Source organism: Meriones unguiculatus, chromosome X (genome assembly GCF_030254825.1).
Source record: "Meriones unguiculatus strain TT.TT164.6M chromosome X, Bangor_MerUng_6.1, whole genome shotgun sequence".
Lineage (NCBI taxonomy): Eukaryota > Metazoa > Chordata > Mammalia > Rodentia > Muridae > Meriones > Meriones unguiculatus.
Window position 1 is genome coordinate 39,817,143 of NC_083369.1, and position 25,805 is coordinate 39,842,947.

At 50.0% G+C, this 25,805-nt stretch overlaps 1 protein-coding gene across 8 annotated transcripts; it reads right to left on the reverse strand.

Annotated features, from left to right (window-relative positions):
* Positions 1–1,563: 1,563 nt before the first annotated feature.
* On the reverse strand, positions 1,564–25,737 carry LOC132650048 (host cell factor 1-like). 8 transcript variants are annotated; one of them, XM_060374962.1, is made up of 28 exons: positions 25,556–25,735; positions 25,045–25,143; positions 24,601–24,659; positions 19,914–20,062; positions 19,276–19,436; positions 18,411–18,619; positions 16,843–16,927; positions 16,262–16,368; positions 15,462–15,641; positions 14,467–14,826; positions 14,002–14,162; positions 12,382–12,579; positions 11,848–12,072; positions 11,584–11,688; positions 11,138–11,357; positions 10,890–11,032; positions 10,635–10,773; positions 10,147–10,367; positions 8,092–9,595; positions 7,796–7,953; positions 6,716–7,292; positions 6,078–6,407; positions 5,815–5,933; positions 5,581–5,718; positions 4,970–5,155; positions 3,988–4,288; positions 3,463–3,526; positions 1,564–3,292 (listed from the first exon to the last, which is right to left on the reverse strand). In XM_060374962.1, exons 2-28 carry the CDS (start codon positions 25,062–25,064, stop codon positions 3,253–3,255), a joined length of 6,159 nt encoding a protein of 2,052 aa, XP_060230945.1. In that variant the 5' UTR covers positions 25,065–25,143; positions 25,556–25,735; the 3' UTR covers positions 1,564–3,252. The 8 variants fall into 8 exon arrangements, with proteins under 8 accessions (XP_060230945.1, XP_060230948.1, XP_060230944.1 ...); XM_060374965.1 differs by lacking the exon at positions 25,556–25,735 and adding an exon at positions 23,678–23,723 and having other exon boundaries at positions 25,045–25,123; XM_060374961.1 differs by having other exon boundaries at positions 25,045–25,735.
* Positions 25,738–25,805: the final 68 nt, after the last annotated feature.

Sequence of the window (25,805 nt, forward strand, 5' to 3'; positions counted from 1 at the left end):
TGAGAAGCTGAGCGAGGGGAATAGGAGGGAGTGAGAAGTAATGGGAAGAACCCTTGCACTTCTGTCAGGCTTGTGTCCACGTCTTAAGAAACCTGCACAGGTCTCTCCAATGGGCAACTCACCTGCTGACCCATGTCCTCCTATTCCTGAACATTGCTCCCACAAGCTGCTACCTAAATGACAGGCTATCTATCGCTTCTCGTCCTGGGACTGAGGCACACTCGTGGAACTTCCCCTAGTGACAAGCAACACTCAGCAAGAAGCCTTGGAAGTTGTGGACCCAGTGAGACTGCGCTCCCAGCCCCAAGTTGTTTCTTAGCTCTCCCAGGCAGGGTTCCAACTAAGGCAGGGAAGAGCCTGGATGGGAGGACATGCTAGGAGGTGTTGCTGTGGAGCCCAGCGATGAGGTGAGCACCAAGGGCTCCTCAGAGGAGGCCTACCACACTGGGCCTGCACGCAGGCATCAGCATGCGCTGAGCGCACACACCTAGGTGCAGAGCAGCACCAAGCCCGCAGGAGACAACTTTTGGGACCAAAATGGGTTAGGAAGACTAGCAACACATGGGGCTGAAGAGACAGCCCAGTACTGGGTTAAGTGTGTACTGGTTTTGCAGAAGACCCAAGTTCAAGTCCCAGCAGCTCATAGCTACCTGTAACTCCACCTCCAGAGGACTGTGCCTTTGCTATCTGAGGGAACCTGCACACACTCTCCCACACATGTAAACAAAATTAAAAAAAACTGGTTGTGGTGTCCTTCACATGCAGCACTTGCGAAGCAGAGGCAGTTCGAGGCCTGCCTGGTCTACATAATGAGTGCCAGAGATGCACACTGAGACCCTGTCTCAAAAAATACATCTAAATAAAGGGAGTAGTTAACAGAAATGTCAGAAAGATGCTGAGGAAACATGTCCCCACATCCCTTTTTGTCTCTAGCTCAAGCACCTAGAGACATGGGAATGGTAGACTTGCTCCTCAGCTTTGCTGGCACCTGCCATTCACTTTCTGCCCCTAGTCAACTAAATCATAGCTGTACCACCCAACTGGCTGACTGCTGGGTTGCCAGGGTCAATGATTCGGCCTCTTCCTCCTTGGAGGGTTGACTTGTGCACAAGGCCACAGGATTTGGTCCTGCGGGAGTATCTGTCATGTGTCAGACATACCTATCCTGACACCCTGGGGCCTCCTGAACTCATGGAGGGAAGTTTATAGAGGCTGTCGCTTACTCACATGTCCAGGAAAGCCAATTGCCAATGTTCAGCTAGGTTTTCTAGGTTCTAGGTCTTTGCCTTGGTCTAGACCTTAGAGAGAACAGGCGAGGATTTCCAAATGCAAAATCAGCAAGTCCTCAAGAGGGCCCTCAGCCTTGGGGCCTAGCATGTCTCTAGAGGCCCCCCGGCCCTGGTGGTGTACTTTGGAGTCTTCTCAAAAGTGCAACTGGGAATTTCTCACCTATGGTTCCTTGCTACAAAAGGCCTCCAGTGGCTCAAGCAAACCTTGGGCAGGTCCCAGGTTCCCCCTCCCAAGGTCACAAGACACTCTTGACACAGGGGTAGATAGCAGATAGTTATTTCAAAAACAGTCTTTTTAATTGTTCAAAATAGCACAAAACAACATCGCACTATGGTAATATTGAGTCACAGGGGTTACTCTACAATAGATGAACAGGGTAGTACTGTTCTCAGAAATCAATGGGTGCTTGGGAGAGTGGATAGGGAAAACAAAGGGACCAGGTGAGTAGGCTCCAACTTGACTAAACAAGACGTTTTCCACAGAGAAATATAATACAAAACACTAGAGGCCCCAGGGGGTAGGGGCCAGAGTGGCTGAAAACATTGGCCGTCCATTTTCAAATCCTTCGGTAACGTTCTCGCAAGCATACTCACTGCCTAAAACTTGAGTACTGGAGAGAAAAAAATCCAGAGCTTCGGAACAATGCTACGAAATTAATTACTGAATTGGCATCAGGAACCTACCCTCACCCTCTGTGGGATATGGCTGTCTACCCCCTTCCTGGGCTGCCTTCAAGGGGGAGCAGATCCCACCTGTTCCCTGACCCTGCTGTGTTATGCAGTCTCTGTTAGCGATGCTGATGAAGGTGGACTCCACTCCATCTTCAAGCCCAAGCCTCTACCTACATGTTAAGTGCTAACCCACTGGGAATGGACTTCAAAAATGTCTCACGCTGTTCCAGAAACAGGCAGGGCTTAAGGAACAGGAAATTGGGCTGGGCATGTTTACCAGGTCCCACCCAGGACACTTGTTTCTCTCCTGCCCTAGCTGCTCTCTCGGCTTTTCCCCAGAAAGATCCCTGCCAATGATTAGCCAAGGGGGAGAGGGGAGAAGATACCATACACATTCTGTACACAGCTAACAGAAAGGGATCAAACCCCCACACGCTAAGGCTAAAATTACAATAAAAATGTTAACTTCATTAATTTCAACTTAAAAAAAAAATACAACAAATGCAGCAGTTGGTGATGTGGCCCCCAGGCTCAAAAAAGGTGGGCCAAAGCAAGGGTCACTGGGGTCCAGTCTGTGCCCGTTGGGAGGATTTCACAGCCACTGCTCAGACCACCTTAGGCTCGTTCTTTTCCCTCTTCTTTTTCATACGAGGGAGAGGTGTTAAGTGGGAGCGCAAAAGGTCTCTGAGACGTGTTACGCTTCATTCACGTGAGTTCACTGGGCAAGACAGTTCTGGCTAAGACTGAAGAAGGGATGGGAGGTGGCAAGAGATACAAGGGTAATAACAAAATACAAAAACAAAATAGAACCAGACACACACCCAGGATGGGGCACCTGCTGGGGAAAAACTCTGAGGGAAACTGAGGGACACCCCCCACCTCTAGCCCTTGGCTGAGGCAGCCAAGGGCGACCAACTACAGACAAGTGCAGGCTTAAGTGTGCGTGCTATCTCCTTTGTTTTCAGTTTTAATTTCTCTTCCCAAACTCTCTGAACTGTCCAATTGTACTCAGCCCGAGGAGGGCACCAGGTAGGGAGGAGGAAGGAGCACAACTTTCTCTCATTTGCTTACTCGCCACTCTTTCCAATGTGCCTTCTGCTTCCTCCCAACAGCAATGGTAATGTGCTTTCTTTATTGTAAAAACAGAGGGAAGGGGTGGGGGGCGACTGAATGACGGCCAGTGGCTGCTGAGGGTGAAGTGCAAAGACCGGGTGGGCAGGGTGGGAGGGGAGGCCCTATAGGGCATTCCTGAAGCAGAGGTGTCTGGAGATCCAGATGCTGGCCAGCTTCCTCACTGACCATCAGCCTTAGACTTCTTTGGAGCAGATTTCCTTAAGTGAGAAAGAAAAAAGGAATAGTTATAGATAGCCCCAAGAGCATCACAAGAACACCACCTCAGGACCCTGTGTGGATATTGTCCCAAGCAGCTGCTGAGAGGTGGCGCCTACTTCTACTCTAAATAACCCCTACAGAAGATTACTGATAGAGACTTGCTGCTTACATTTCTGGAGACGACATAGGCCGCTTGCTGGCCGGCTTGGTGCCCGAGCCGTCTTTACTGGTTTCTGAAAGGAACGGGATAGATGGTGAGCAGACCAGCAAGAAGCAGGAATACTTGGGTGTACCCCACTTGTCACGGTCCTGACCGCCCATCTCTTCCTTCAGGTCCCCGATTTTCCCAGGACAGGAGTCAGAAATCCTTCTGGTTCAGCTCCTGCCTTTCAATGTCCCTCCTGAGACAGATGCCTCCTGGAAGCTGGCCTCAGCCTGAGCTTCCCATTTTAAGGGCCTTACTTAGGACATGTTCTTGGTCCTGACAGCTTCTGCTTTCTTCTAGCTCTCCCTAACCTTTCATACTTTTAGATACCCCAGGGTTTCCCTGCAAACCCTCAGAGCACAAGAGGCCTCTCTAGTGTACTCTATCTACACCCTCTTATCCCACATCTAGTTAGGTATCTTTGCTCTACTCAGTGCTCACCCCTGTGTCTTCCCTAAAAATTGCCTCAAAAGCCTTATCACCACTCACCTTGCAACCACCTCACTTGTGTGGCGGGGCCGTAGCCCTTTTCATTGCGGGCGGCAATGCGGAAGATGATGGCAGGCTTGGTGGTATAGTCAATGTGGGCATTGGAGAGGCTGGAGGACTGCACGAGGCAGGAAGGGCTGGGCCCACAGTATACTCGCATGAAGGCCAGCTGGGCTGGGGTGGAGCTCTTGGCCTCACCACTGGCCTGTGATCTCTGGATGGCCAGGAACACAGAGTACTGGATGATCTTGCCGGAGGTCACAGATGGTGGCTCCCAGGTGAGGTGAGCACCATCTGGGCTCTAGAAACCAGGACATAAAGTCAAGCCTTGTCTTCTTCAGCCACTGTAGCTTCAGCCCACCCTGCCGGTGCCCAGAGCAAGAGGGCTAGAAGCCTCTAGAACTACTATTAACCCCCATAGACAACCTCCCCCCAACCCAACACAATAGATATTCCAGGGGCGGGTGAGATGGCTCAGAGGTACGGTAAAGCTGCCTGCTGCCGAGCCTGATAACTGACTTCCTTTGACATTCACACGCACACTGTGGCAAACCTACACCCTCCCACAAAATAAAAATGTAATAAAAAATTTAGAAACCAAAACAATCCAGATATTCCGCATCAAATTTCAAAGTACTTTAAAGAGGCTTTATAATCCCCACCCCCACCTCCCAACCCCCACCCCCACCCATTACCCAATCCTTAACTTGTCACTTAACTTCTTGGTGCTTCAGGTTCTGTATTTGGAAATAAGACTAGCGGGAACCAGGCCTCCCTGAGACTTTCAGGATTACACAAAAGATTTATCAACAGAGCCTAGAACACAACCTCTGTCTAATATGGGTGAGTGTGGCTACCTTGCCCTTGTCTGGTACACTCTTGGTTCAGCCACTCCCCTGGCTTTGTTCGTATGTACCTCCCTAGCGTAGCAGACGGTGGCAGACCAGTAGAGAACAGAAAAGCAGCCCACACAAAGACTCACCTTGCTGATTTTAATGGCACAAGGAGCCCCTGGGAAACCAGGCAGACAGGTCTTAAAGGCTGAGATCTCACTGAAGGGCCCCCGGCCACAAGCATTGATTCCGGCAACACGAAATTTGTAAGCTGTGCCTGGCTGCAACTCCTGCTTCTTCAGCTGGTTATAGTCGGGGATCGTGCCTGAGTCATCCTAGGGCAAGAGGTGGAAAACCAGAAAAGTAGAAGAAAACGGCATGGAGCATGCAGTGAAAAAGAATGCTCTGAAAACTAGAGGGCAGTTTAGTGCTAGAGTGCTTGTTAAGGCTAGTCGATATCCTTGGGGACCACGGGACCAACGGGCAGTTCAGTGATGAAAAGGCCGTAGGAACTTGGTAAGGTTAATTGGGGCCTGGTGCCCTTAACAATGGATCAAATTGTAACCTTCTTACTCTCTGAGGGGAAGGTCTCCATCTTGCTGCCCTCTCCTTTCCTAACTGTTCAAGTGGCACAAAAGGAGTTTTCCTGTGAAACCCTCTTGCAAGGCAGCAGAGCTAAGTTTGTTTCTGTAACAGTTGTTAAACAGGCAAAGCAGGATTCACCCCACTATCCAAGAGTGTCAATTACTGGCATACTTACATCTGACTGAACAGCATCATCTGGTGGCAGAAAATAGTGTGTCACCATTACATTGGTACCCTTAATGACCCCCACATCAAACCACTGGTTCTCCTTTTTCACAGGGGCTTTGCTGGGTGGGGGTGGCAAGTCCGGTTTCTGGAGAACAGAAATGAAATGATATCAAGTCCTTGGGGCCCAAAGGCAGTAGTGAGTGCTACCTACTATCCCCCGGGGCCACCGCACCGGACTCACCACACCCAGGGACTCGATGCCATTGGCCACTTCAGTTAAGGTAGCTGCAGCCTGAATCTTTGCTGGGCTGGCTACAACAACAGGCTGGGGAGTCACAAATGTGTTAGATGGAGCCAGGCCTGGGAAGAAACAAACTATCAGTGGGGAGAAGGCTGTGTTGAGGCAGAACCTCCATGCCACCCTTGCCACACTGTCTCCACCTCCAACCAGTTCAACTCTATCGACAATTTATACCTGCCCTGCCAAAAAACAGCCCAGCTTACTCTCAGTGGCTGTTGAGGGTAGCAAGGCCACAGTGCTGGGGACAGCACTAGCTAGCTCGTTGAGGCAGCTGCTCTCGATGGATGGGTCATTGAGACTGTCAGCTGGGGCCAGAGCCTCAGTAGGAAGGTGGTGCTGCTGCTGGGCTTGCACTTGAGCCTCCTGGAGCTGCTGCTGCTGCTGCTGCACCAGGGCTGCAAGCTCCTGCTGTGTCAGCACAATGGGTATGGTGGTGGCCTGACCCTCTTGGCCCTCAGCTGAAAAGTGACCCAGTTCTGCTTGTGTCACTGCTGCTGCTGCTTCCGACGTATCCATGGGCTCCCCAGTGCCTGCTCCAGGACCAAGAAAACTACTATTCAAAAGGAACACGAGTGTGCCTGGCCCAATGGACATCTATAGTGTCCCTGAGATCTCGTCTTCCTAAGCGGTGTTTTCCTGCTCACACCCTCACCACTAGGCCCTGCGTCACCTTCCTAGGACCACCTGCCCTACACGGGCTTCCCTTGAGGCCCACTGTCTATTCTCACAGGAAGCAGATCTTTTCGCCTCAAGTTGCCCCCACACGGTACCTTGACCCTCCCTGTAAGGCTGTCACTCATCCCAAGGGACCTATCTCTCAAAGCTCCCAGCTGATACCTACCCATGACGGCTTGCTGTGCAGCCTGGAGCACAGCCTGGATGGCCAAGGCTTGGGCTTCTTCAGTGGCAGCAGCTTGGGCAGCTGCTTCAGCAGCAGCGGTCACTGCCAGCTCCTCTGGGGTGAGCCCTGTTACCATAAGGGTTGTGGTGCCTGCCTGGGCCTCAACCATCAGTTCTTGGGGAAGTGATAACTGGTCTACTTCAGACTGTGTAGGTGGGGGTGGTTGGACCACCACAGTGGCCACAACAGCAGAGCTAGCAGGCTCCTGGCCTGAAGTTGGGTCCCCAGTGCTGCTCAGATCCATGGCGGCCTGGAGCTCAGGGGTCTGGGAGGCTGACCGGACCTCGGCGGACTCCCCCAACAGGGGCGCGGAGGCAGACTGCAGGAGTTGCCGTGGAGGCAGCTGTTGGCGAGGTCCTGGTGAGACCTGAAGTTCCTCTGGGGGCTGCAGGATGTCATCAGCAGAGAAGGGCATGTCAGAAGTTTCTGTGTTGGCTATAGTCACTGTTATCGTGGCTGGGATGGGGACTTTGGAAGTCAGAGCCCCTGGGGTAGTCTCAGTCAGTGATGAGATATTCTAGAAAGGGAGAGAAGCCCCCGTCAGAGGAAAAGGGCAGAAGTCAGAGGCTAGAACCAGGCAGTGGGATTGAAAAGCAAGATGGCTTTTGGTTTTGTTTTGTTTTTCTTTTTTTCTTTTTTTTATTTTTCTGTAGGCCTATGGTATCATCCATGAAAGGCTGGCCACCTTTTACCCCATGGTAAAAGTAGCTGGGGAAGGTGGGTCAAGAAGCAGCATGAGGGGTTTGGTTAAGAGGAGAGCCCCTGGGTCAAGCTTCAACTCAGGCCCAGGAGGCTTCGCTCTAGAGACAAACAGGGACACAGCCAAGAAGAAAAACAGCAGCTGAAATAAAAGTACCGAAGCACCTCTAAGGGACCCTCTGGCATCCTGTCTCCCAGGCACTAAGACTGCCTGCCCTTTTATGGTCTGAAAGGACCAAGGAGCAACACCACGCCTGATACAAGGGCGACATCTGGTGTCCACCTCTGGACAGCACAGACGGGATCCTCTAGGGGGCTTACCGGCACAGAGGGACCTGGGACTGGTGTAGACTGTGTCACTGTGGTCACTGCTCGTGGCAGTGTGGAAGATACAGTTGTTGTGATGGCACTGGAGATGTTTGCGCTGTCACCTTGGGTGCTTACCGCCTCACCCTGGTCACTGGCAGCTGGTGGAGGGTCTGTGGAGGTGTCAAAGGGGAGACCAGTTGACTTCCACTTGCTTTTACCACCAGTTGTCCTAGAAACTCCCCGCCCCCCAACCCCATGGCTAAAACAGCCAGCGTATCTGCACCCTACTCTACTGGACACTTACTCACCTTGGTTTGAGCTCATGTTAGAGGTGACAGTAGTGGCTGTGTGCGTGGTGCCTGTCTCGTGGGTCTCGCAAGGAGGGTTGGAGCATACCCTCTGGGTTGGGAAAGAAGCCAGGATTGTGGTGCCGGCCTGGGAAGTGACAGTGGGCACTGCTACCACCTCTAAGCCAGACTCCAGGGTTCCATGAGAGGTGCTGGCATCAGGAAGCAGGGCACCCACACTGACTGACATGGTGGTGCCAGTGGAAGTGGTCTGGTGCGTCTCGCAGAGACGGCCACCAGAAGGCTGCTGTCCGCCCTCAGGCTGGCCTGCACCTCCATTTGATGTGGCAGTGGTAGCTGTGTGTGTGGTGCCCGTCTCATGAGTCTCACAAGGTGGGTTGGAGCATACCCGCTGAGCACTGCCCGCATTGGAGGTAGTGGCGGTGTTGGTGGTACCCGTGTCATGGGTCTCACATGGCGGGTTGGTGCAGACTTGGGTCTCGGGAGCCGAAGGGCACAGAAGTGCCTCTAAGGCTGTCACAGTCACGGTGCTGTTGGGAGAGCTTGCCTGGAGGCTCTCATATGTAGACGTAGGGACCACCCGGGCTGCACCAAGTTCCCCAGCACCCATGATAAAGCGGGCCGTGGTTGGGGTACTGGTGGTGTAAGTATGATATGTCTCTGGCTGGCGCCCTGTGGGCATGTCCTTGCTGCTGGGGCCACTCAGCCCAACTCTGACACTTGGAATCGATAGCTGCACAAAGGCAGGGCTGTGGCTCCCAGCCTCCAGTGCCACACTTGGCCTGAGCAGTGGACCAGCTGAGCATGGCGCTCCGGTGGCCTGCACAGTCATGGTGGTGCTGGTCATGCTGGTCTGCTGGGTTTGGCACTGAGGCTTCACAGTACCCTGGGCTCTCTCCAACGGCCCAGGAGCCACAGTGATCCGCACTACAGTGGGGGTGTTAGAGGCACGACGAGTGTCTCGCTGCTGCCCAGTGCCCATGCTGGACATTGCTGTAGTGGCAGTGCTGACGGTGCCTGTTTCATGAGTCTCGCAGGGGGGATTCGAGCAGCCATGCTGCTCAGCCATATTGGAGGTCGTCGTTGTGGCAGTGTTGGTGGTGCCTGTCTCGTGCGTCTCACAGGGGGGGTTTGAACAGACACGGACCACATTACCATTCTGTTGTCCCACAGCCGAGGTCACAAGAGAAGCAGCTGCCTCCTGTCTGTCACAAACAAACTGTACTTGGGTAGGCTGAGGATGTCCCCCAAGGTTAGCCACGACAGTGGTGGTGGCTGTGTTGGTGGTGCCTGTTTCGTGGGTTTCACAGGGTGGGTTGGAGCACACCAGTGTCACAGTACCAGGCTGTACATCGCTCTGGCCTGAGTCTGCAATGGTGACTGTTGCCGTGGGCTGCTCTGTAGTAGGTGAGGCCAAAATGGACACAGGAAGGTCATGGACAGGCTGGGCCTCAACCCCGCTGGGTGCTGTGATCAGAGTCACCTGGGTAGGCTGGGAGACAGGCTGGGGACACAGAACAGAGGAGTTGGTAGCTAAAATATGTGATTTCTCATTTGCTTCTCCTACCAGCCTATGCTTGTGCATGCTGACTTGGACCACCAACTCTGCTAACCAAACCAGGCAAATATACCCAGGATTCACTTGCCCCGTGATCTCAAAACAATGACTTACTCAGAGACAAGGATGGAGGGGCTGTGAGCAGAGATAAGGCAAAAGAGGGAGTTGGGCTACAGTCAAGCCCTTGTCCTGACAATGTGCAAAGGCCAGCAAGAGAGCCCTCCTTACCACTTCTCGTCCATTTTGAGAAAAAAAAAAAAAAAATGACAACATGACAAATACCATATGCACATACAGTACTATGTTATGAGATTCTAGTGTCACAAAAGACATGTCACCAGGAAAGACTGACACAGAGATCACACCACAGTAAAAGAGCTGTTTTAAATGCATAGAGCTGCAGGACACCATCTGGAAAGGGGAGAAAGGACAAAATGCCCCCTACTTTCATGCAGGAAGTGCTGTTGTATGGTGGTAAATCCTTGGGACCCACTTACCTGCATCGTGATTGTAGGTGTGGTGAGCCCACCAGCAGCTGTTAGTGTCGTCTGTGCGGCTGACACGGTGATGGCAGTAGGGTTTATCACCTGGCTTGAGAGAGTGGCAATGGTGCCCAAGGTGGTGATAGGTGTGGCCAGGGAAGCACTGGTGCTATGGGCCCCAGCTCCTGCAAGGCTGGTAGAGACAGTACCTGTCACTGTGCCTAGAGTTGTGACACCTAAAGGGATAAAAAAAATAAAATAAAATAAAATAAATAAAAGAAGCAGAGGTAGAATGAGGCCTATTGCTACCATCTTCTATCTAACAGCATGTCTCTCTAGAGAGGGCTGGTGAACAAGAGCCCTGCCATGTAGCCACCACGGAGAGAAGGCTCTGGAGAGAGCACCTGCCATCCTCCCCCAGCCAGACTAGAGGTGATACCCACAGGAAGAGTAGAGGGACAGAGCCCCGCCACGGCTGAGGACGTGGCCTGCGAGCTACGCACCTGTGGTGCCCTTCACAACCAATGTGGTGACGGCTGGCTTGACAGCAGAGACGGTGACAGGGGTAACCAGGCGAACACCACTCATGGGCACAGTGCGGAGGATGGTGCCTGGCTGTCCAGGGGCCCCCTTTAGCACCACCTGAAACACCAGAGCAAAGCGCCACCAATGTCACTTTCAGGCCGACTGGACCGTGCCGTCCCTCTTAGGCCTGTTACGAGGACACATGCGGTCTGCACGAGATTGAGGTGCCTCACCTGGGTCACTCCTTGCTGCCCATGGCCAGTAGCAATCTTGGGGACAGCAGTGATGATTTTGGCAGGTGCACCTGTTCCCGAAGTCATCACCTTAGTGGTGATAATTGTGATGGGGGACTTAATGCCAGGACTGCTGGAAACACCTACGTTGGGGGAGGGTCCAGAGAAAATAAGCTCTGTGAGGGCTTCTCATCTTCTTGATTTACATTCTGCAGCACAAGCCTTTTGAAATCTGTATGTTTGTTTACCTGTGGCACCCGCCTGGGTGATAATGGCGGACATGGGAATTGTCTTAATGATGGTAGTTGTGCCAGGTTTGGTGGTGCTGGGGGAGACACTACTAATGCCCAGGATGGTAGGCTTGGTTCCTGCCCCACTAGCCTGTGTAGTGGTGATGATGGTTGTGGGCTTGCCATCCGCTGATGTCACCAGCTTTAGGATAGTCCCCGCTGGAAGGGGCCCTTTGGTCTGAAAGGGACAAGTTTTAAATAAATAATAGGAACTTATGCCAGAAAGGAACATTAGGTTTAGCTACTCTACTCGGAGAGTAATTCTGAATAGCGTGGGTGCCGTGATATCAGCAGGCTTTTGAGCCACTTGTTCTCACGGGATCTTCTGTCTTTATTTCCCTGCGCGCATTCGCCCCCATGAGCATGGAGTTTAAGGATGAAAGAGAGAGAGAGAGAGAGCTCACCTGGATGATCTGAGTCACAGGACCTGTAGACGCTTGGCCTGTGACTGCTGAAGTCTGAACTGGTTTGGTCTGGACCACTGACATCACTTTTCCCAGATTGGAAATCTAAAAAGGAAAGGATGGAGTAGGCAGTGATCTGGAACCAAACAAGGGCATGGCCTGGGCTAGGACTATACTGGAGTTGGCCCAAGACAGCAATCCACCAGTGGCATTCACTATAGCCTGGCAGCTGTCACACACAGCCAGGTGGTGCCTGTCACTCACCAGAGCACTGCCTCCTGGGACAGAGATGGGGCTCTTCACTAAGGTGATGGTCTTGGTGACTCCGCCTACCACTGTAGTCACCACCTGGGCTTGCTGGGCCACTGTCACAGTCCCGGATTTGTGTACCGTGATGATAGGGCGAGCAGATGTGTTGGCAGCAGAGGACACAGATGTCCCCACTTGGGCAGCTGCAGTCTTTAGCATGCGAGTGGCTGGGTTGCTCACCTGGAGAAGCAGAGATGAGCGATGGACAGAATGCCAACATACTAGCTATAGCCCTGCTCGTCCACTTGTCCACTCTGCTTGGTTGGCTGAGCAAGAGAGCAGCCTTAACTCCCCATAGGTCTTACCTAAAGCTGGATACCCTTAATGGCAACTGCATGTTCCACAGCCCATACCAGGACCGATTTTAAACCAGTTGCCTCAAGGGTGGTCCAAAGCCCAGAACAAATGGCCACTGCTTGTTTGATCATAGAAGTCACCAAACCCAGGGCTGTGCAAGCTCATAACCAGGCTCAGAAGATAAATGCTCACCATTACAGGGGAGGAGGCCACCTTCACAGTGGCTGGAAGAGTGGTTGTGCCAGGTGTCACAGCCACTGTCTTAACAATGGTGGTGCCTGCTGGGACACTCAGCACTGTGGGTGCTGAGGAAGGAGGGATTTTCTGTGTGGCAGCAGCAGCAGCAGCCAATGCAGCCATCCCACTCATCTGTGGATTACTGCCAATCACCTGTGGTGGGCACAAAGCATGTGAGCTGCAGGGGTTCCACCTGCCACCTGCCTCCCAACTCAATGACCCCTTCAGAACCTGCCAGGAGGGCTCAGCAGCATCCCTTGACTTTTCCTAATGCAAACAAGTAGGCAGGTTGCCTGCCAAGTGCTCTTGAGTTGTTTTTGTTTGTTTGTTTGGTTGGTTTGTTTTGTTTTGTTTTTTTTCTTTTTGGTTTGTTTTGTTTTGTCTTTTGAAAAGGGGTTTCATGGTTGGCCTCAAACTTGCTCTGAAGAGGACCTTCAATTTCTGATCTTCCTGCTTCCTCCTCTCAAATGTTGGGATTACTAACATGCAAGCACATACTTGGCTTACACAGTGTTAGAAACTGAGCCTAAACTAAAGCTTTGTGCATGCTAGGCAAGCACACAACCAATTGAGCTATAACCCCAACCCCGGAACAGATTTTTAAGCAAAGAACCATAGTCAAGCTAGGCCTGGAATACATGCTTGTAATCATAGCTACTCAGGAAGCTGAAGCAGAGAGATCACAGCTCAGTGAGTCTCTGATTCAAAAGTAAAAGCTAGGGGTGTAGTTTGTCTGTGAAGTACTTTCCTAACAGGGTTCTGTCCTCAGCACTACAGAGATAAAGAAAAAGACCATAGCCAGAACTGGAGATGTAGCGCAGTATAAGAACTCATTCTTAGCATGCAGGGAGTAATGAGTTTCACATATAACACCATTAATACCACCACCACCATACTGCTGGGTGTGATGGTTCATGCTTAGAAGTCTAGCACTCAGGAGGCTGAGTCAGGAGAATCCCTCTAATCAGTAGAAGCTTGGGCTATAGAACAAGACTCAAACACTAAAACAAAGCACAATCTTTGCACTAAATAGAGCTCATTAGCACGGCCCTGGGTCAAATCCAGCTAACCAGATTTTCCCCGTTCCCTTCCAAATCAGGAAGGCTACACTGAAAATGCCTCAAGGATCACACTATCACAAGGCCCCCTTAAGGCATTAATTTTTTTTCTCTCTCTCTTTTTGGTTCTTTTGAGACAGGGTTTCTCTGTGTATCCCTGGCTGTCCTGGAACTCACAGAGATCCTCCTGCCTCAGCCTCCCGAGTACTAGGATTTAAGATGTGTGCCAGTTTTGATGCGATAGTACCTTACAAAACAACTAACGCATATGATGAGAGCTGGTAGGCTTCATGCACGATAGGCAAGCACTCTATCAATAAGCTATATTCCCAGGGTATGTGTGTGTGTGCTACATACACACACACATAATATATATATATATATATATATATATATATATATATATATATATATATATATTTTTTTTTTTTTTTTTTTTTTTTTTTTACAGATCAGACAAGAACTATGTTTATACTTTTGGGTCACCACAAAGCCCCCCTCAGTAACAGATCCTCACCGTTCCCTGGGCACTCTGTGTGGGCACAACCATTCGCACACTGGCAGGCAAGGAGGTCACAGTGACAGGGGCTTTTCCAGCCTGGCTGGCAGGTCTCATCGTGACCAGTGGTGTTCCTGTTGTAGCCTGAGGACCAGTCACTTTGAGAACAGCAGGGACACCTGATGAGAAAGAGTGTTGATCCTTAGGAGGTCCTCTTCCACACATATCCCACCACTCTGCTCAGTTCTTTACGTATGAGTTTTCAAGGCCCTCAGCACAGTCCCTGCCAGCAAGACAGAACACTCTTACCCCTAATCTCAAGACTAAGCCTGAAGCTAAAATCCACCAAGAAGCCACCAGCAAGACAGAGCACTCTTACCCTTAATCTCAAGAATAAGCCTGAAGCTAAAATCCACCAAGAACAGCAGAGCACCCACTATTCAGGCAATGAATATCTTTAGTGACTAGGCCCTCATGACTTACCTTGAGTCCTGGCTGCAGTGGGCACAGAAATGGAGCTGCCTGGCACTGTTGGCAAGACCTGGATGGTGGTCGTGCTTGGAGGTGCAGTGGCAGCCTGGGGCACAAGTGTGATGCCTACTTGGGTCAGTGGCTGTACGGCAGGTGCAGCTGCTGCTGGCGCAGGGCTCTTGGGAGGGTTGGCAGGCACAGATGGAACTGGATTGGGAGTGGGGGAGCTGGCCGTAGCAGCCGTGGCAGGAATGTCATATTTCTGGAGTTGCAGAAGGTAACTGTCGGCTGTTGCCACTGGGCCCCAGCTAACCTCCAGCGAGTTGGTATTGGCTCGGACTAGTTGTACTCGAGCCGGGGGTGGTGGCTTTTCTGTAATACAACAAACCAGTTATTAAGATAGGTGTATAGATGACCTTCATTCACATTACATGAAGCTCTGTCTCTGCACATCAATCGGTAATTGCTGAACTTCTAAACTAGCAGTGAGCTAAATGAAAACAGATTCTGGTATTGTCATTACTTTCAAAGGATCTCCTGCCTCGATGTTGTGTAATAATTGTTCTCCGTTACCTCTGACTGGTCAATAAAGAGTAGAACAACATACAGGGCAGTTAAGGTGGGACTTATAATCCAGGTGTGTGTGGGGTCCCAGGTGGGAAAAGGGGGTGAAAGGGAGGGAGGAGAGAGAGAAGGTCGCTGGGACAGCATGGGGAGGTGTCCCTGGGGGTGTCATGGAGGTGTCCATGAGGGCAGGAGTAGCTAGGGCAAGACTAGAGGACAGGTAACAGGGAATGTGACTGGGAACTAGGCCAAGCTGGCACAGACAGGTTAGAATAAATGAGAATCTACCCAGCTAATGCTCATTATAAACGTTAACAGGTCTCCAATCTCATTATTTAGGAGCTAGAGATGGTATAGGAAAACAAAACAAAACAAAACACTAATTCAACAATAGGGAGTAGAGACGCTTTAGCAGCGGGAATAACAGTGGCCTAGCACCTTACCTGTTTCCAGATACCATAGGTCCTTGCAGCACACCTGGTTGTTCCAGGCCTTACGGTAGCCATCACGGCCACTCCAGATGTACAGGCGAGTATTGATGGCAACAGCACAGTGGCCAGCTCGAGCTCGAGGAATGTTGTCCTCCAGTGTATCCATCAGGATGGTTTCCCAGGCCATGGTATCTAGAGGTACACAGGTGCTAGAGTCACACAGAGGACAAAAGAAACCTGTCCCCCAAATCAAAAGTGGCCCTCTATTCTTTCACTGTCACGAAAGGTAAAGTTATTGGAGTATTAAATTAAAACTAAACAGAAAAATAAGGCAACACACCTAAGAAGAAAATTAAGCCATGAGCTGAAAAGTTATTTGGAATATATAACTCCTTGAACATTAAAGATCTTAAGAAAATGTGTGAATCCAATGTCAAAATAAAACAACTCAATTTTTTTGTTTGGTATTTTGTTTTTGGGATGGGGTTTCACTATGAAAAACTGGATGGTCTCAAACTTAAGAGATCCACTTGCCTCTGCCTCCTGGATGCTAGAAACAAAGGTGTATATCGTAATAAAGTGATAGCCAGGTGTGGTGGTGCACACTTGTGATCACAGCACTTGGGAAGGCAGAGGCGGGGGGTCGGTCTCCGTGACTTCAAGACCAGCCTGGTCTACAAAGCAAGCCCAGGACAGCCAAGGCTACAAAGAGAAACCCTGTCTCAAGATGAGCCCACCCCCCTAAAAAATGAGAATAAAAATGTCCCAGGGCCACCCCACCCCTCACCACTCTAAGCCTGAGAAGGCCATACCCAAGTTGAGACAAGCCAGTGTGTTGGTACACTTCCACTCCTTCTCGTGTGTGGCCACTTTGACATCGTCCATGACAAGAGGCACCCAGCCACCAAACACATACATTCTAGTAAAGCAAAGAAAAAGCAAGAGAGGACTGAAGCAGAACAAAGCTAGAGGATACATCTTTTACCTAGTAACTTTTGTACATGCTCAGTTCTCTAGAAGTCCTCGGAGTCCTTGACGGTACATGAAGCTGTTTAATATGGTACTTCCTATCTGATGGTTCATCTCTTACCTGAATCCCCATGGATCTAGTCCTTGGCAGTCACAAAGAATGCTATCTATATGATTCAGCAGCCTATACTCTGGATGGGGTAGAGCCTTACATGTCAAGGAAGGGACTGGGGCTGTTGCTGCAGTCCCTCCACCTTTAATCTGTCCTTTCTATGTTGGAATAAGGTGGGCATGGGGCTGTTGAATGCCAGACCTGCCAGAAAGAGGTCTTCTTGGGATTGAGGGACAGTTGACAAAACTTGCTTGAGAACCCTTCAGGAGTCAGGGGCAGCTCAGGTCAGGGAAGAGAAGAGCAGACACTCACTTGTTTCCTATGGTGGTTGCAGAGTGGAGGCTCCGAGGAAGAGGGGCCACCCCACTAAGGCTGGGCTTATTCCATGTCAGTGTCTCTGCAGAAATGGAGAAAGAGATTACCTAGGCTGGTTCAGATACCATAGTCCCAGGGCTGGGGCCAAGCGGGCCCCAAACCAACACAAGAACTGCATTCCTGTCTTCCTAAATACTTCTGCAGGCTCTCCAATTTATTGCCCTAACGGCTAGGCTTCAGCATTTCCAAAGCTCTTTGGATGACCTGGGCAAGATTTCTTCCCAAAAGTACTGTGTACCTGCTATAAGGCAGCACTATTCTCAGGGATGACATAGGGGTGTCAAGCTCACCTCAACCTCTCCTTTGCACGTCTACTCCCTGTACAGCATTTACGTCCATGCCACCTTAGCACTGAGCAGACCACACTTAAGGAAATATTGCTACTTAAGTTTTATTTCAATGCTTAGGTGCTCTGATCCACAGGGCAATATACCCCCACCCAATCTATCACCCACTTTGTAGCGTAGGTAAAAGATCTAACTGGTCTATGAGGAACAAATTTTTACTGTGCTAGCCATATAAGAATACCCCATTCTGGGCTGGAGAGATGGCTCAGAGGTTAAGAATACTGGCTGTTCTTCCAAAGGTCCTGACTTCAATTCCCAGCAACCACATGGTGGCTCACAACCATCTATAGTGACATCTGGTGCCCTCTTCTGGTACGCCGGCACACATGCAGACAGAACGCTGTTTAAATAATAAATAAATCCTTAAAACAAAACAAAACAAAAACCAACAATAGCACCATTCCACTCCATATACAGACTGTCCACTGAAGAGTTAGTAGGGACTGTAGTGGAAGTTTTGGTTTCTTTAAAAACTCAGTCATGTTTTACGTAAATATGCTTTTGTTTTAATCCCAAGTGTGGGAAATGGGACTGACTGCCTTAGTTTGTCCACAGCTGATAACTGCTTCATGCAGGGGCATGGTCTTTGCCAGCCGCAATTATTACAATCTGGGCGCTCAGAGCTCAAAGGAAGAAAGCATAGCAGCTTGGAGGAGACTGATGAATGAGAGGACACAGATGGAGAAAGAAAAAAGTTGCTGGTTACCTGGACGGCTAGATATCCTGACTATGACATTGCTACTGCCGCCAAAGAACCCAAAGACCCTAACCTACTGGAATTAAGTCTAAAGAGACCTACGTTCACTTTCCCTTCTAACCTTCTTTCCCTTCTACTTAGGGTTGGGTGACTGGAAGGGAGGTAGAGGCTTAAGGAACACGAAATAAAATAGGGTTAAAAATGATGTGACAAGGTACTCTACGTAGATTGAGAGAATTCCATTCTAAAGATTGTGCTCTCTCCCTATTCTCCTGAAAGCCGGTATGGTAGTGGAACCAATGATTCTTATTGTTTGTTTCCTATCCACTGGTAAGACTAAGGGGGGATACTACTAGCTCTCTCCATGAGCCCCACCTCACCAGGCAATGACAGCCACTCAAGGATAGCTATCCAGAAGACTGGCTTTGCTCTGAAGCTACTGAACAGCATCAACTTCTTACCAATGTCCAGGGTCCAAAGGTCCCCTAGCCTGCAGCCACTCATTCCTCCATAGATCACCAGCTTGGATTTCTTGTTCTCTTTTTCAGTGTAGACCACAGCAGTATGTGACTCCCGTGGTGGAGGCAGGACCCCGTAAGTGATGGGGATGTCCCAGGCAACCACTCCAGAGCCAGGCCGTAGTTCAAGAATATATAAGTCATTCAGGTACCTGAGGAAGATGTCATAGCAAACCTGGAGCACATGCACCACAGGCCTCAACAGGTTCTCAGTGAGCAGTACATTTGTTAGGACATAAAAGAGCAAGGGCCACGAAAATTCCAAACTCTACCATCCTTGCCCCCAAAGAGAGGACTGCCAGAAGCTCACAAGGGGAGTGCAGCATGATGGCAGCCTTAAGTTCAGACTCAGAGTAGGCCCCTTCAAGCAAGCATGTATACAATGCCAGGCATTATACCTGGGCCTCCCTAGATCAAGGGGGCATCAGCTTGCAACTACCTCCAGACAGTAAGATCTTTGGCCTTGGAAACAAGCAGCAGAAGCTGCAAAGAAAGCAACCAGGTCTAAGGTATGAGGGATAGGGACGAGCCCAAGGCAAAGCAGGCTTCTACCTCTTGCCCAGTTTTCTCCTGTAAGACCTACACAAAGGTTCAGATTTCAAAGTCAGAAACTTCTTGAAAGGACACTGAATGCACTGTTTCACTGACAACCCAGCACAGGAGAGAAACATGGCTCTAGTACAGTCAGTTGGCATAATCAACTTTAGAATTCCAGATGAGTCTTGTACCTATGGGAAGTAGAACCACTCTGATGGGGTTCTCCAGAAAAAAAAAAAAAAAAAAAGAAAAAAGAAGGACAAAGACTCACCTTGGAATGTTGTTCTTGGGGTCTTCACTATCATTGGCCAGACCCCCAAATAGGTAACATTTATTGCCCACGAGGGAGAAGCTGTGTCCAAGTCGAGGACACGGAGGTGGCCCATTTTTGGGCGTCTTTGCTTTCAATCTCTTCCATTCCCAGCGACTTGCCTGCAAAATCAATACTTAAGAGTGACTCCTGACATGAGAAGGCCATTGGTGGGGAGCTTAGAGCATAGGACTGAGTGAGGACACTGCTGGAACATTTAAATCCTAAAGAATATGGTCCTGTTTTCTCCTCTGATACTGTTCATGAAGAACAGTCGTTATTTAAAATAAAATTATAATTTTTTAATGTTATTTTATGTGCGTTAGTGTGAAGGTGTCAGATCCCTTGGAATTGGCATTACAGACAATTGTGAGCCACCACGTGGATGCTGGGAATATGAACCCGGGTCCTTTGGAAGAGCAGACAGTGCTCTTAACCACTGAACTATCTCTCTAGCCCCCCTTGGTAGACTCTCAACTGACCCCTTCTACTGCTTCTCCTGTCTTAACCCTCAAACTATTGTAAGAAACATGGAGAGTCTCATGGGGCCTGAGGCAGTGTAAGAACCCAGGCCCACAGAAGCTTTAACTTATTATTACCTGGAGTTCATAGAGGTCGTTGCTGTATTTTCCATACTCCACCATCCCACCAAACACCAGCAGACGAGTACCATCACACACAAAGCCATAGGCTGCACACCCTGGCGGGATATCCCCTCTCACAGCTGGGATGAACCACTGGTTGGTCGCTGAAGAACAAAAGGAAACAGAAGTCAAAACATCCAGGAGCTTCTAGCCCTCGCCTCCTGACCATACTTCCTACTCATTAAGTCTTATATTCTCTCAACTCCTAGTCGTCAAATATAGCCAAGAGAGAAGGGGCTAAGCCAGCACACTGTCCTTTAAGAGCATTATCACCCCAAATCTCTAGCCACTCTAGCCAAGCCATCTGCAGAGCTCTGGCTTTCAAACTACTACACAACTGCATGCTTCTCATCAAGGTCATCTCAGAAGGCAGTAAAGGCACTAACCGAGGGCTGGAGAGATGGTCCAAAAGTTAAGAGTACTGTCTGCTCTTCCAGAGGTCCTGAGTTCAACTCCCAGCAACCACATGGGGGCTCACAACCATCTATAATGAGATCTGGTGCCCTCTTCTGGTGTGCAGGTGTATGTGTAGACAGAATATTGTAGACATAATAAATAAATCTTAAAAAAAAAAAAAAAGGCACTAACCGAGATAATTCATCAGCCTCTGGGAATCTGGTAGCCCTGACTTCCTTCCCCTGTTTACATGATTATCAAACTACTGTATCCCAGACGTCCTCCAGGGCCCAGGATTCTCTCCCGGTACCACAGAGTTAAGAAAGCCAGAGCCCACAGTACCTGTAGGTAGTCCTGGAGATACCAACTGTTACATGCAGATGCTTTTCCTCCATGTAAACAGCTGACAGCAAGGTAAGAGAATGCTCGCTAAGAAAAGCTTGAGTCCAGAATCAGCCTCTGCTGACCTCCCGAGCCTAGCTGTCTCTGCTTTGACTTCCCCACCCCCTAGACCAGGTGATGGTCCACACGCTCCGTGGCAGTACCCTACCACCACCATATCCGCACAAGTCCAGAATATGCTCAAGCCTCAAGTGGCAACCAAAGCAGTGATTCGGAGACAGAAACTTCTCAGGAGCCCCTCACATTGCCCGAGAAAGGGAAAAGCCTACCTCAGGGACCTTGTGGTTCTCCTAGGACAGTACAAGAGAACAATCATCCTTCAGCTGGAATGGCGCCCTTCCCTAGCTTGCCTGGCAGTTTGCTCTTTCACTTAGGTTCCTATGTCCTTCACATCTGCAGTGGCAAGGGTTCTGGGGATGTTACAGGCAAACATATTCTATCATGTCATATCTTTTAAAAATAGCATCTCCCCCATCTCTCTGTCTTTCTCCAAAATCTCTAAGACTGGGGCCCAGAGGCAGACCTGCTGCATGTGCATGTCAGTCAGGTGAGATCTGAGAGGGCTGTAGGATTTCAAGCCCCAGCTCTGGGCAAAGGGGGCTACAGCCAGCGTGGGGAAGGGCTTCAAAGTCAAGACCAGTCCCCCTCCTAGAAGTAGATGGGAAGTCAGGTTATGTTTTGGAGGAGGGGACACAGGAGGCTTCTGTGGACCAGTCTAGGCCTTTCATCTGCTTCTCAGCCATAGTGTCCATACAGGGAGGCAGATATACTTCTACAAGTTAAGAAATAGATGGTTAGCCAGGCACAGAGGCCTGTAATCCCAGCACTCTGGGAGGCAGAGGCAAGTGGCTCTCTGGTCTACAAAGTGAGTCCAGGATAGCCAAGGCTATCCAGAGAAGCCCTGTCTAATACATACATACATACATACATACATACATACATACATATATATTTGATGGAGGCCAATGTACTGAGAAAAAAAGGGAAACTGCTCGTTTTCCCTTTTCTCCTTTATTCAGATACATTTTGGAAAAAGCTCTCTCCCCTGATGCCATTTGTAAAATCCTGTGTTCTCACCTCCAAGGCTCCATAGGCAACAACTATGCCCCTGCCTTGCCTTAGAGGGGAGGGTCTCCTAGGGGCACCTGGAACAGCCAGCTATTAGACTCCTCGGCGGTTTAGCTGAGACAACAGGCTGCCTAAACCCCATCCTCTCTGCCATCTTCCTGCTGGAACAATACAGTTTGTACTGCTGCTGCACATGCATGCATGTGTCTACATACCCAAATGCTGCCTACTGTCCTCTTTTCTCACTCCTAGTTCAAACATGAAGAAATGCAGAAGCTTTCAATGCTGAGGTAAATCAACCTTGCACAAGTTGGGAGAGACAGCCTTAACAATCCACGGAAGGAGTTTCATCCAAATTACAAAGGTAAAGAAAGCCACAAGGAAAATCTGAGGCAGCCTCAATCTAGTTCTCAGTTAATAAAAGAGCGCAGAGCATGCCTGTAATCCTAGCACTTGAAAGGTGGAGGCAGAAAGAGCAGAAGACGTTCAGGGTTATTTAGCCTGGGCTATCTAATAAAGACCTTGTCTCAAAACAAAAACTCCCACAAACAAAAGACTGCAAGGAGGAAAAAAGCCCAGGAAGGGAAAGGACTCACCTCAAGTCAGAGTAGGACCCAACAGGGACATGAACCTGATTCAGTATTTTCCTCATGTATGGGCAGTACCTCACTCAGTTGAGAGCCTTTGTGTTAAGGCATATAGGTAGGGAGTCATGAGGCAAAACTACAGCTTTCCTGTCATGCTGATTCACTGACCCTGCTAGCCAGCCCAGAAGTTAACTACAATGTTCCTGAGCCTCCCAGATCACCAGCGTCTCCTGAGACCTAAGACGTACTTATCTGGCTTTAGCATGTTTCTTCTGGCAAGGAAGACCTTCCCAACGCCCACCAGGAGTCTGTCAGGGAGTACAGTTTCTGATATGGAGAGAATACTGCCTTCTTACCTCACCTATGAATCCCTATTTTACTCCCTGCAAGTGTGCAAGTATGTGAGCTCTTCTCTCCATCTTATAAATCTAACAGCTGCTCTCCATTGCCCTCAAACACCCAGTAGAGTATCATGTAACCTAATCCCTACATCCCTCCTTCTTGATATGCCCTGGCATGTCCCTGGCCTCCTAGCCTGACCCTCACCAGAAGACTGGAATTTTTAAGAAAGGAGGCCACCTGTTTGCAGGCTCCTGCGTGAGATGCTTTTTACTTTCCCTTTCTTCAGCCCAACTTCATTTACAGCTTCTGCCTCCCCATCACCACCTAGACTGATATCATGCATCAGAGAACACGGTGGACTTCAAGGAATTATCTTCCTTGCAGTGTGACTTGTTATACCAAAATAACTTCTCATGTTGCAGGCCCATGCTAAAAGACACAGAGGAGCCCCAGCCTCTTATTTCCCATCTGGTAGGTAGGCTGTGTACCCCTCCAAGGAAGAGAAGAGAACCTGGAAGGGCCTGGAACCACACCCAACCCTTGGGAGCAGAGCAAGGGTGATTGATGAAGTGTGTCCTAAAGTATCTCTGAGTAAAAAACATTTAAGCCAGAGCTTTGAAGAGTAAACAGGCTATCTCCTAATCAGCAAAATTAACAGGCCAATCAGGAAGTGAGCCTGCTAAGAAGTAGGGAGGGCCTGATATAGATGGGGGAACAGATGTGACAGATAGCCATTCGACTTAGTGAAATTTAGGTATATGGAGAGGAAATGGGTTACTTCTAAGAGGGTGGTTTTCAGCCTATTAACTAAGTTAAGAAACAAGTGCTACCACAATCAGCCTGAGAAAAGAAGAAGTGGGACCTCGGCTACTCATTCAATTATCTCCAGCCCATCTCGGCCAAACCGTCAGTAGCTCTACTCACCAGTGAGGTGATATGTCCATGGGGCACATCATCCGGGTCCTCTTCCCTAGAAGAGAAATCTAGAAAGGAGCCTGGTATGGGTGCAGTCTATCTGGGACGCCTGTGCACAGCAGGTGCACAGACTCTTTGTGGCTGATCCAACAACATCCCAGACCCAGGCAGAGAACTAGTAACTTCTGAATCAAAATAACCAAACATGCCCCACTCAAAGCTCCATGCTACACCCACCAGATATGTGCACTGTCAACAAAACATCACCATGTGATTGAAAAAAAAAAAAAAAAGTCAGCTGCCAAGCCACAAAAAGTAATGCTGAACGCAGAGCACTAAGTGAAGGGAGCCAGCATGAAAGAGCTATAAGGTACTATTCTAATTCTGCAACACCCGGAAAAGGTGTCCTTGTTGTCAAGAGGTTGAGGGAGGGATGAATGAAGATGGACATTCTTCAATTGTCCAACTCGGAGAGTGTGCAACACAGACAGAAGCACAATAAAAACACGAATTTGCTAGACAAAATCTGTTGGTTTCTCACTTCTAACGTGTGTACCACACATGGTAGCGAGAGAACAGATGTAGGGGTGTGTGGAAAGTCTCTGTACCTTCTGCTCAATTTGTCTGTCAATTTAGAGCTACCCTGCAAACCTGTTAATCAGAAAACAAAACACACAGCCAACTCTGCACAATTAATCCCAGGCTTTGAGGAGGCTATTGAAGAATGCTGTTTAAGTTTGAGGCCAGCCCGAGATACACAGTGAGAGCCAGTCTGGACAACAGAGTGAGAACCCTCTCAAACGAATTCACAGCAGCATTCATGAGACAGGGGAGGTGCTGGCTTCCCATCCCCTTCCCCAAAGGCTTTGCCCCAGTCCATCGACACCCAATCTTAGCATTAGGCTCCTTTATTTTCCTCCTTGGTGACTCACATTTTGGCCAAGACGTAGCCAACAATCTTCCCATTCTCATCCTCAGCAATATAAGAGAGCTGGTGACAGAAAGGAAAAGGAAGTCAGGCAGAGCAGGCAGCAGGCTAGAGCCAGCAGCCTCCTGCCGTGTGGGATAGTGGGAAGTCACAAAAATTGGTGAGTTGTGCCATCTGGTGACCAGGAATGCAAGGGGCTTGGTCTCCCTACTCCGCACTTGTGCCTTCTCTTTATCTGGAAGAGGGCAGGCACAGGTGGGAATTCCATCTCCGTCCCATGTCTAGCCTAGAGATCCTACACGCACCCTTTCACCTGTCAGGCTTCCCATCAGCCAGGTCCTCACGGAACCAAAGCTCTTACGGCCTTGCACACTGCCTTCAGCCCACTCGGATCTATGTTTTCCTCCTGCTGCGCCCTACACCCCTACAAGACGCAAAAGCTGCCCACCTGGGGCCAAGAAAGGCCATGATAGAAATAGTACTTCATCTGGTAGTTCTCGGGCAGGCAGAGGAGGTTGCAGTGCTGCGTGTTCATCAGGTCCTCGGGCTGCATGACAGCGGGACATGGTGAGTCTAGGGCTACACGGACTAAGGGGTCTCACACACGCGGGACCCCGTTCTGTGTCAACCTCTGGGCCGCCTCCCCTTCCCCCCAGGCAGGGCAGAGTTAAGACTCCTCGACTTTGAAAAATCCAGGTTTCTGTGTGCCGTGCAAAAACGTGCCAGTTCCAGGACTGAGCAACAGCGCCCGTAGGTTGTGCAGCTGGCTTAACGCAGTCCTGACATTAGGCAAATGTGGCAAATCGCGAGACGTCGAAAGCAGGTTGCAGCAGCAGCCTTAAAGTCTGGCGGCCGTAGACGTGCCGGGCCACAGCACCAGGTCCCTCGGTAGCATGCGCACACGATCACCCGGTAAGGCGCCCACGCTGCGCGCACAGGCTGGCTCCCCGTCACCTCACCCTAGCATTGCGGATGTTCATCACGGCGGCGGAGCTCGCGGGTCCTTGTGGGTCGTGAGCGCGCGCGCTCAGCGGCCACTCAGAGGCAGGGCACGGACGACAGGGGCCAGGGCTGGCTGGGACTGGGGCCAGGAACTCCAGGGCGGCGGCGGAAGGGGCGGGCAGCTCCAAATAGCCTGCAGCGGAAGTGCGCAGCTACGGGATCTGCTTCCTAACCACATGCAGTGAGCGAGGCACTTAGAACCAATAG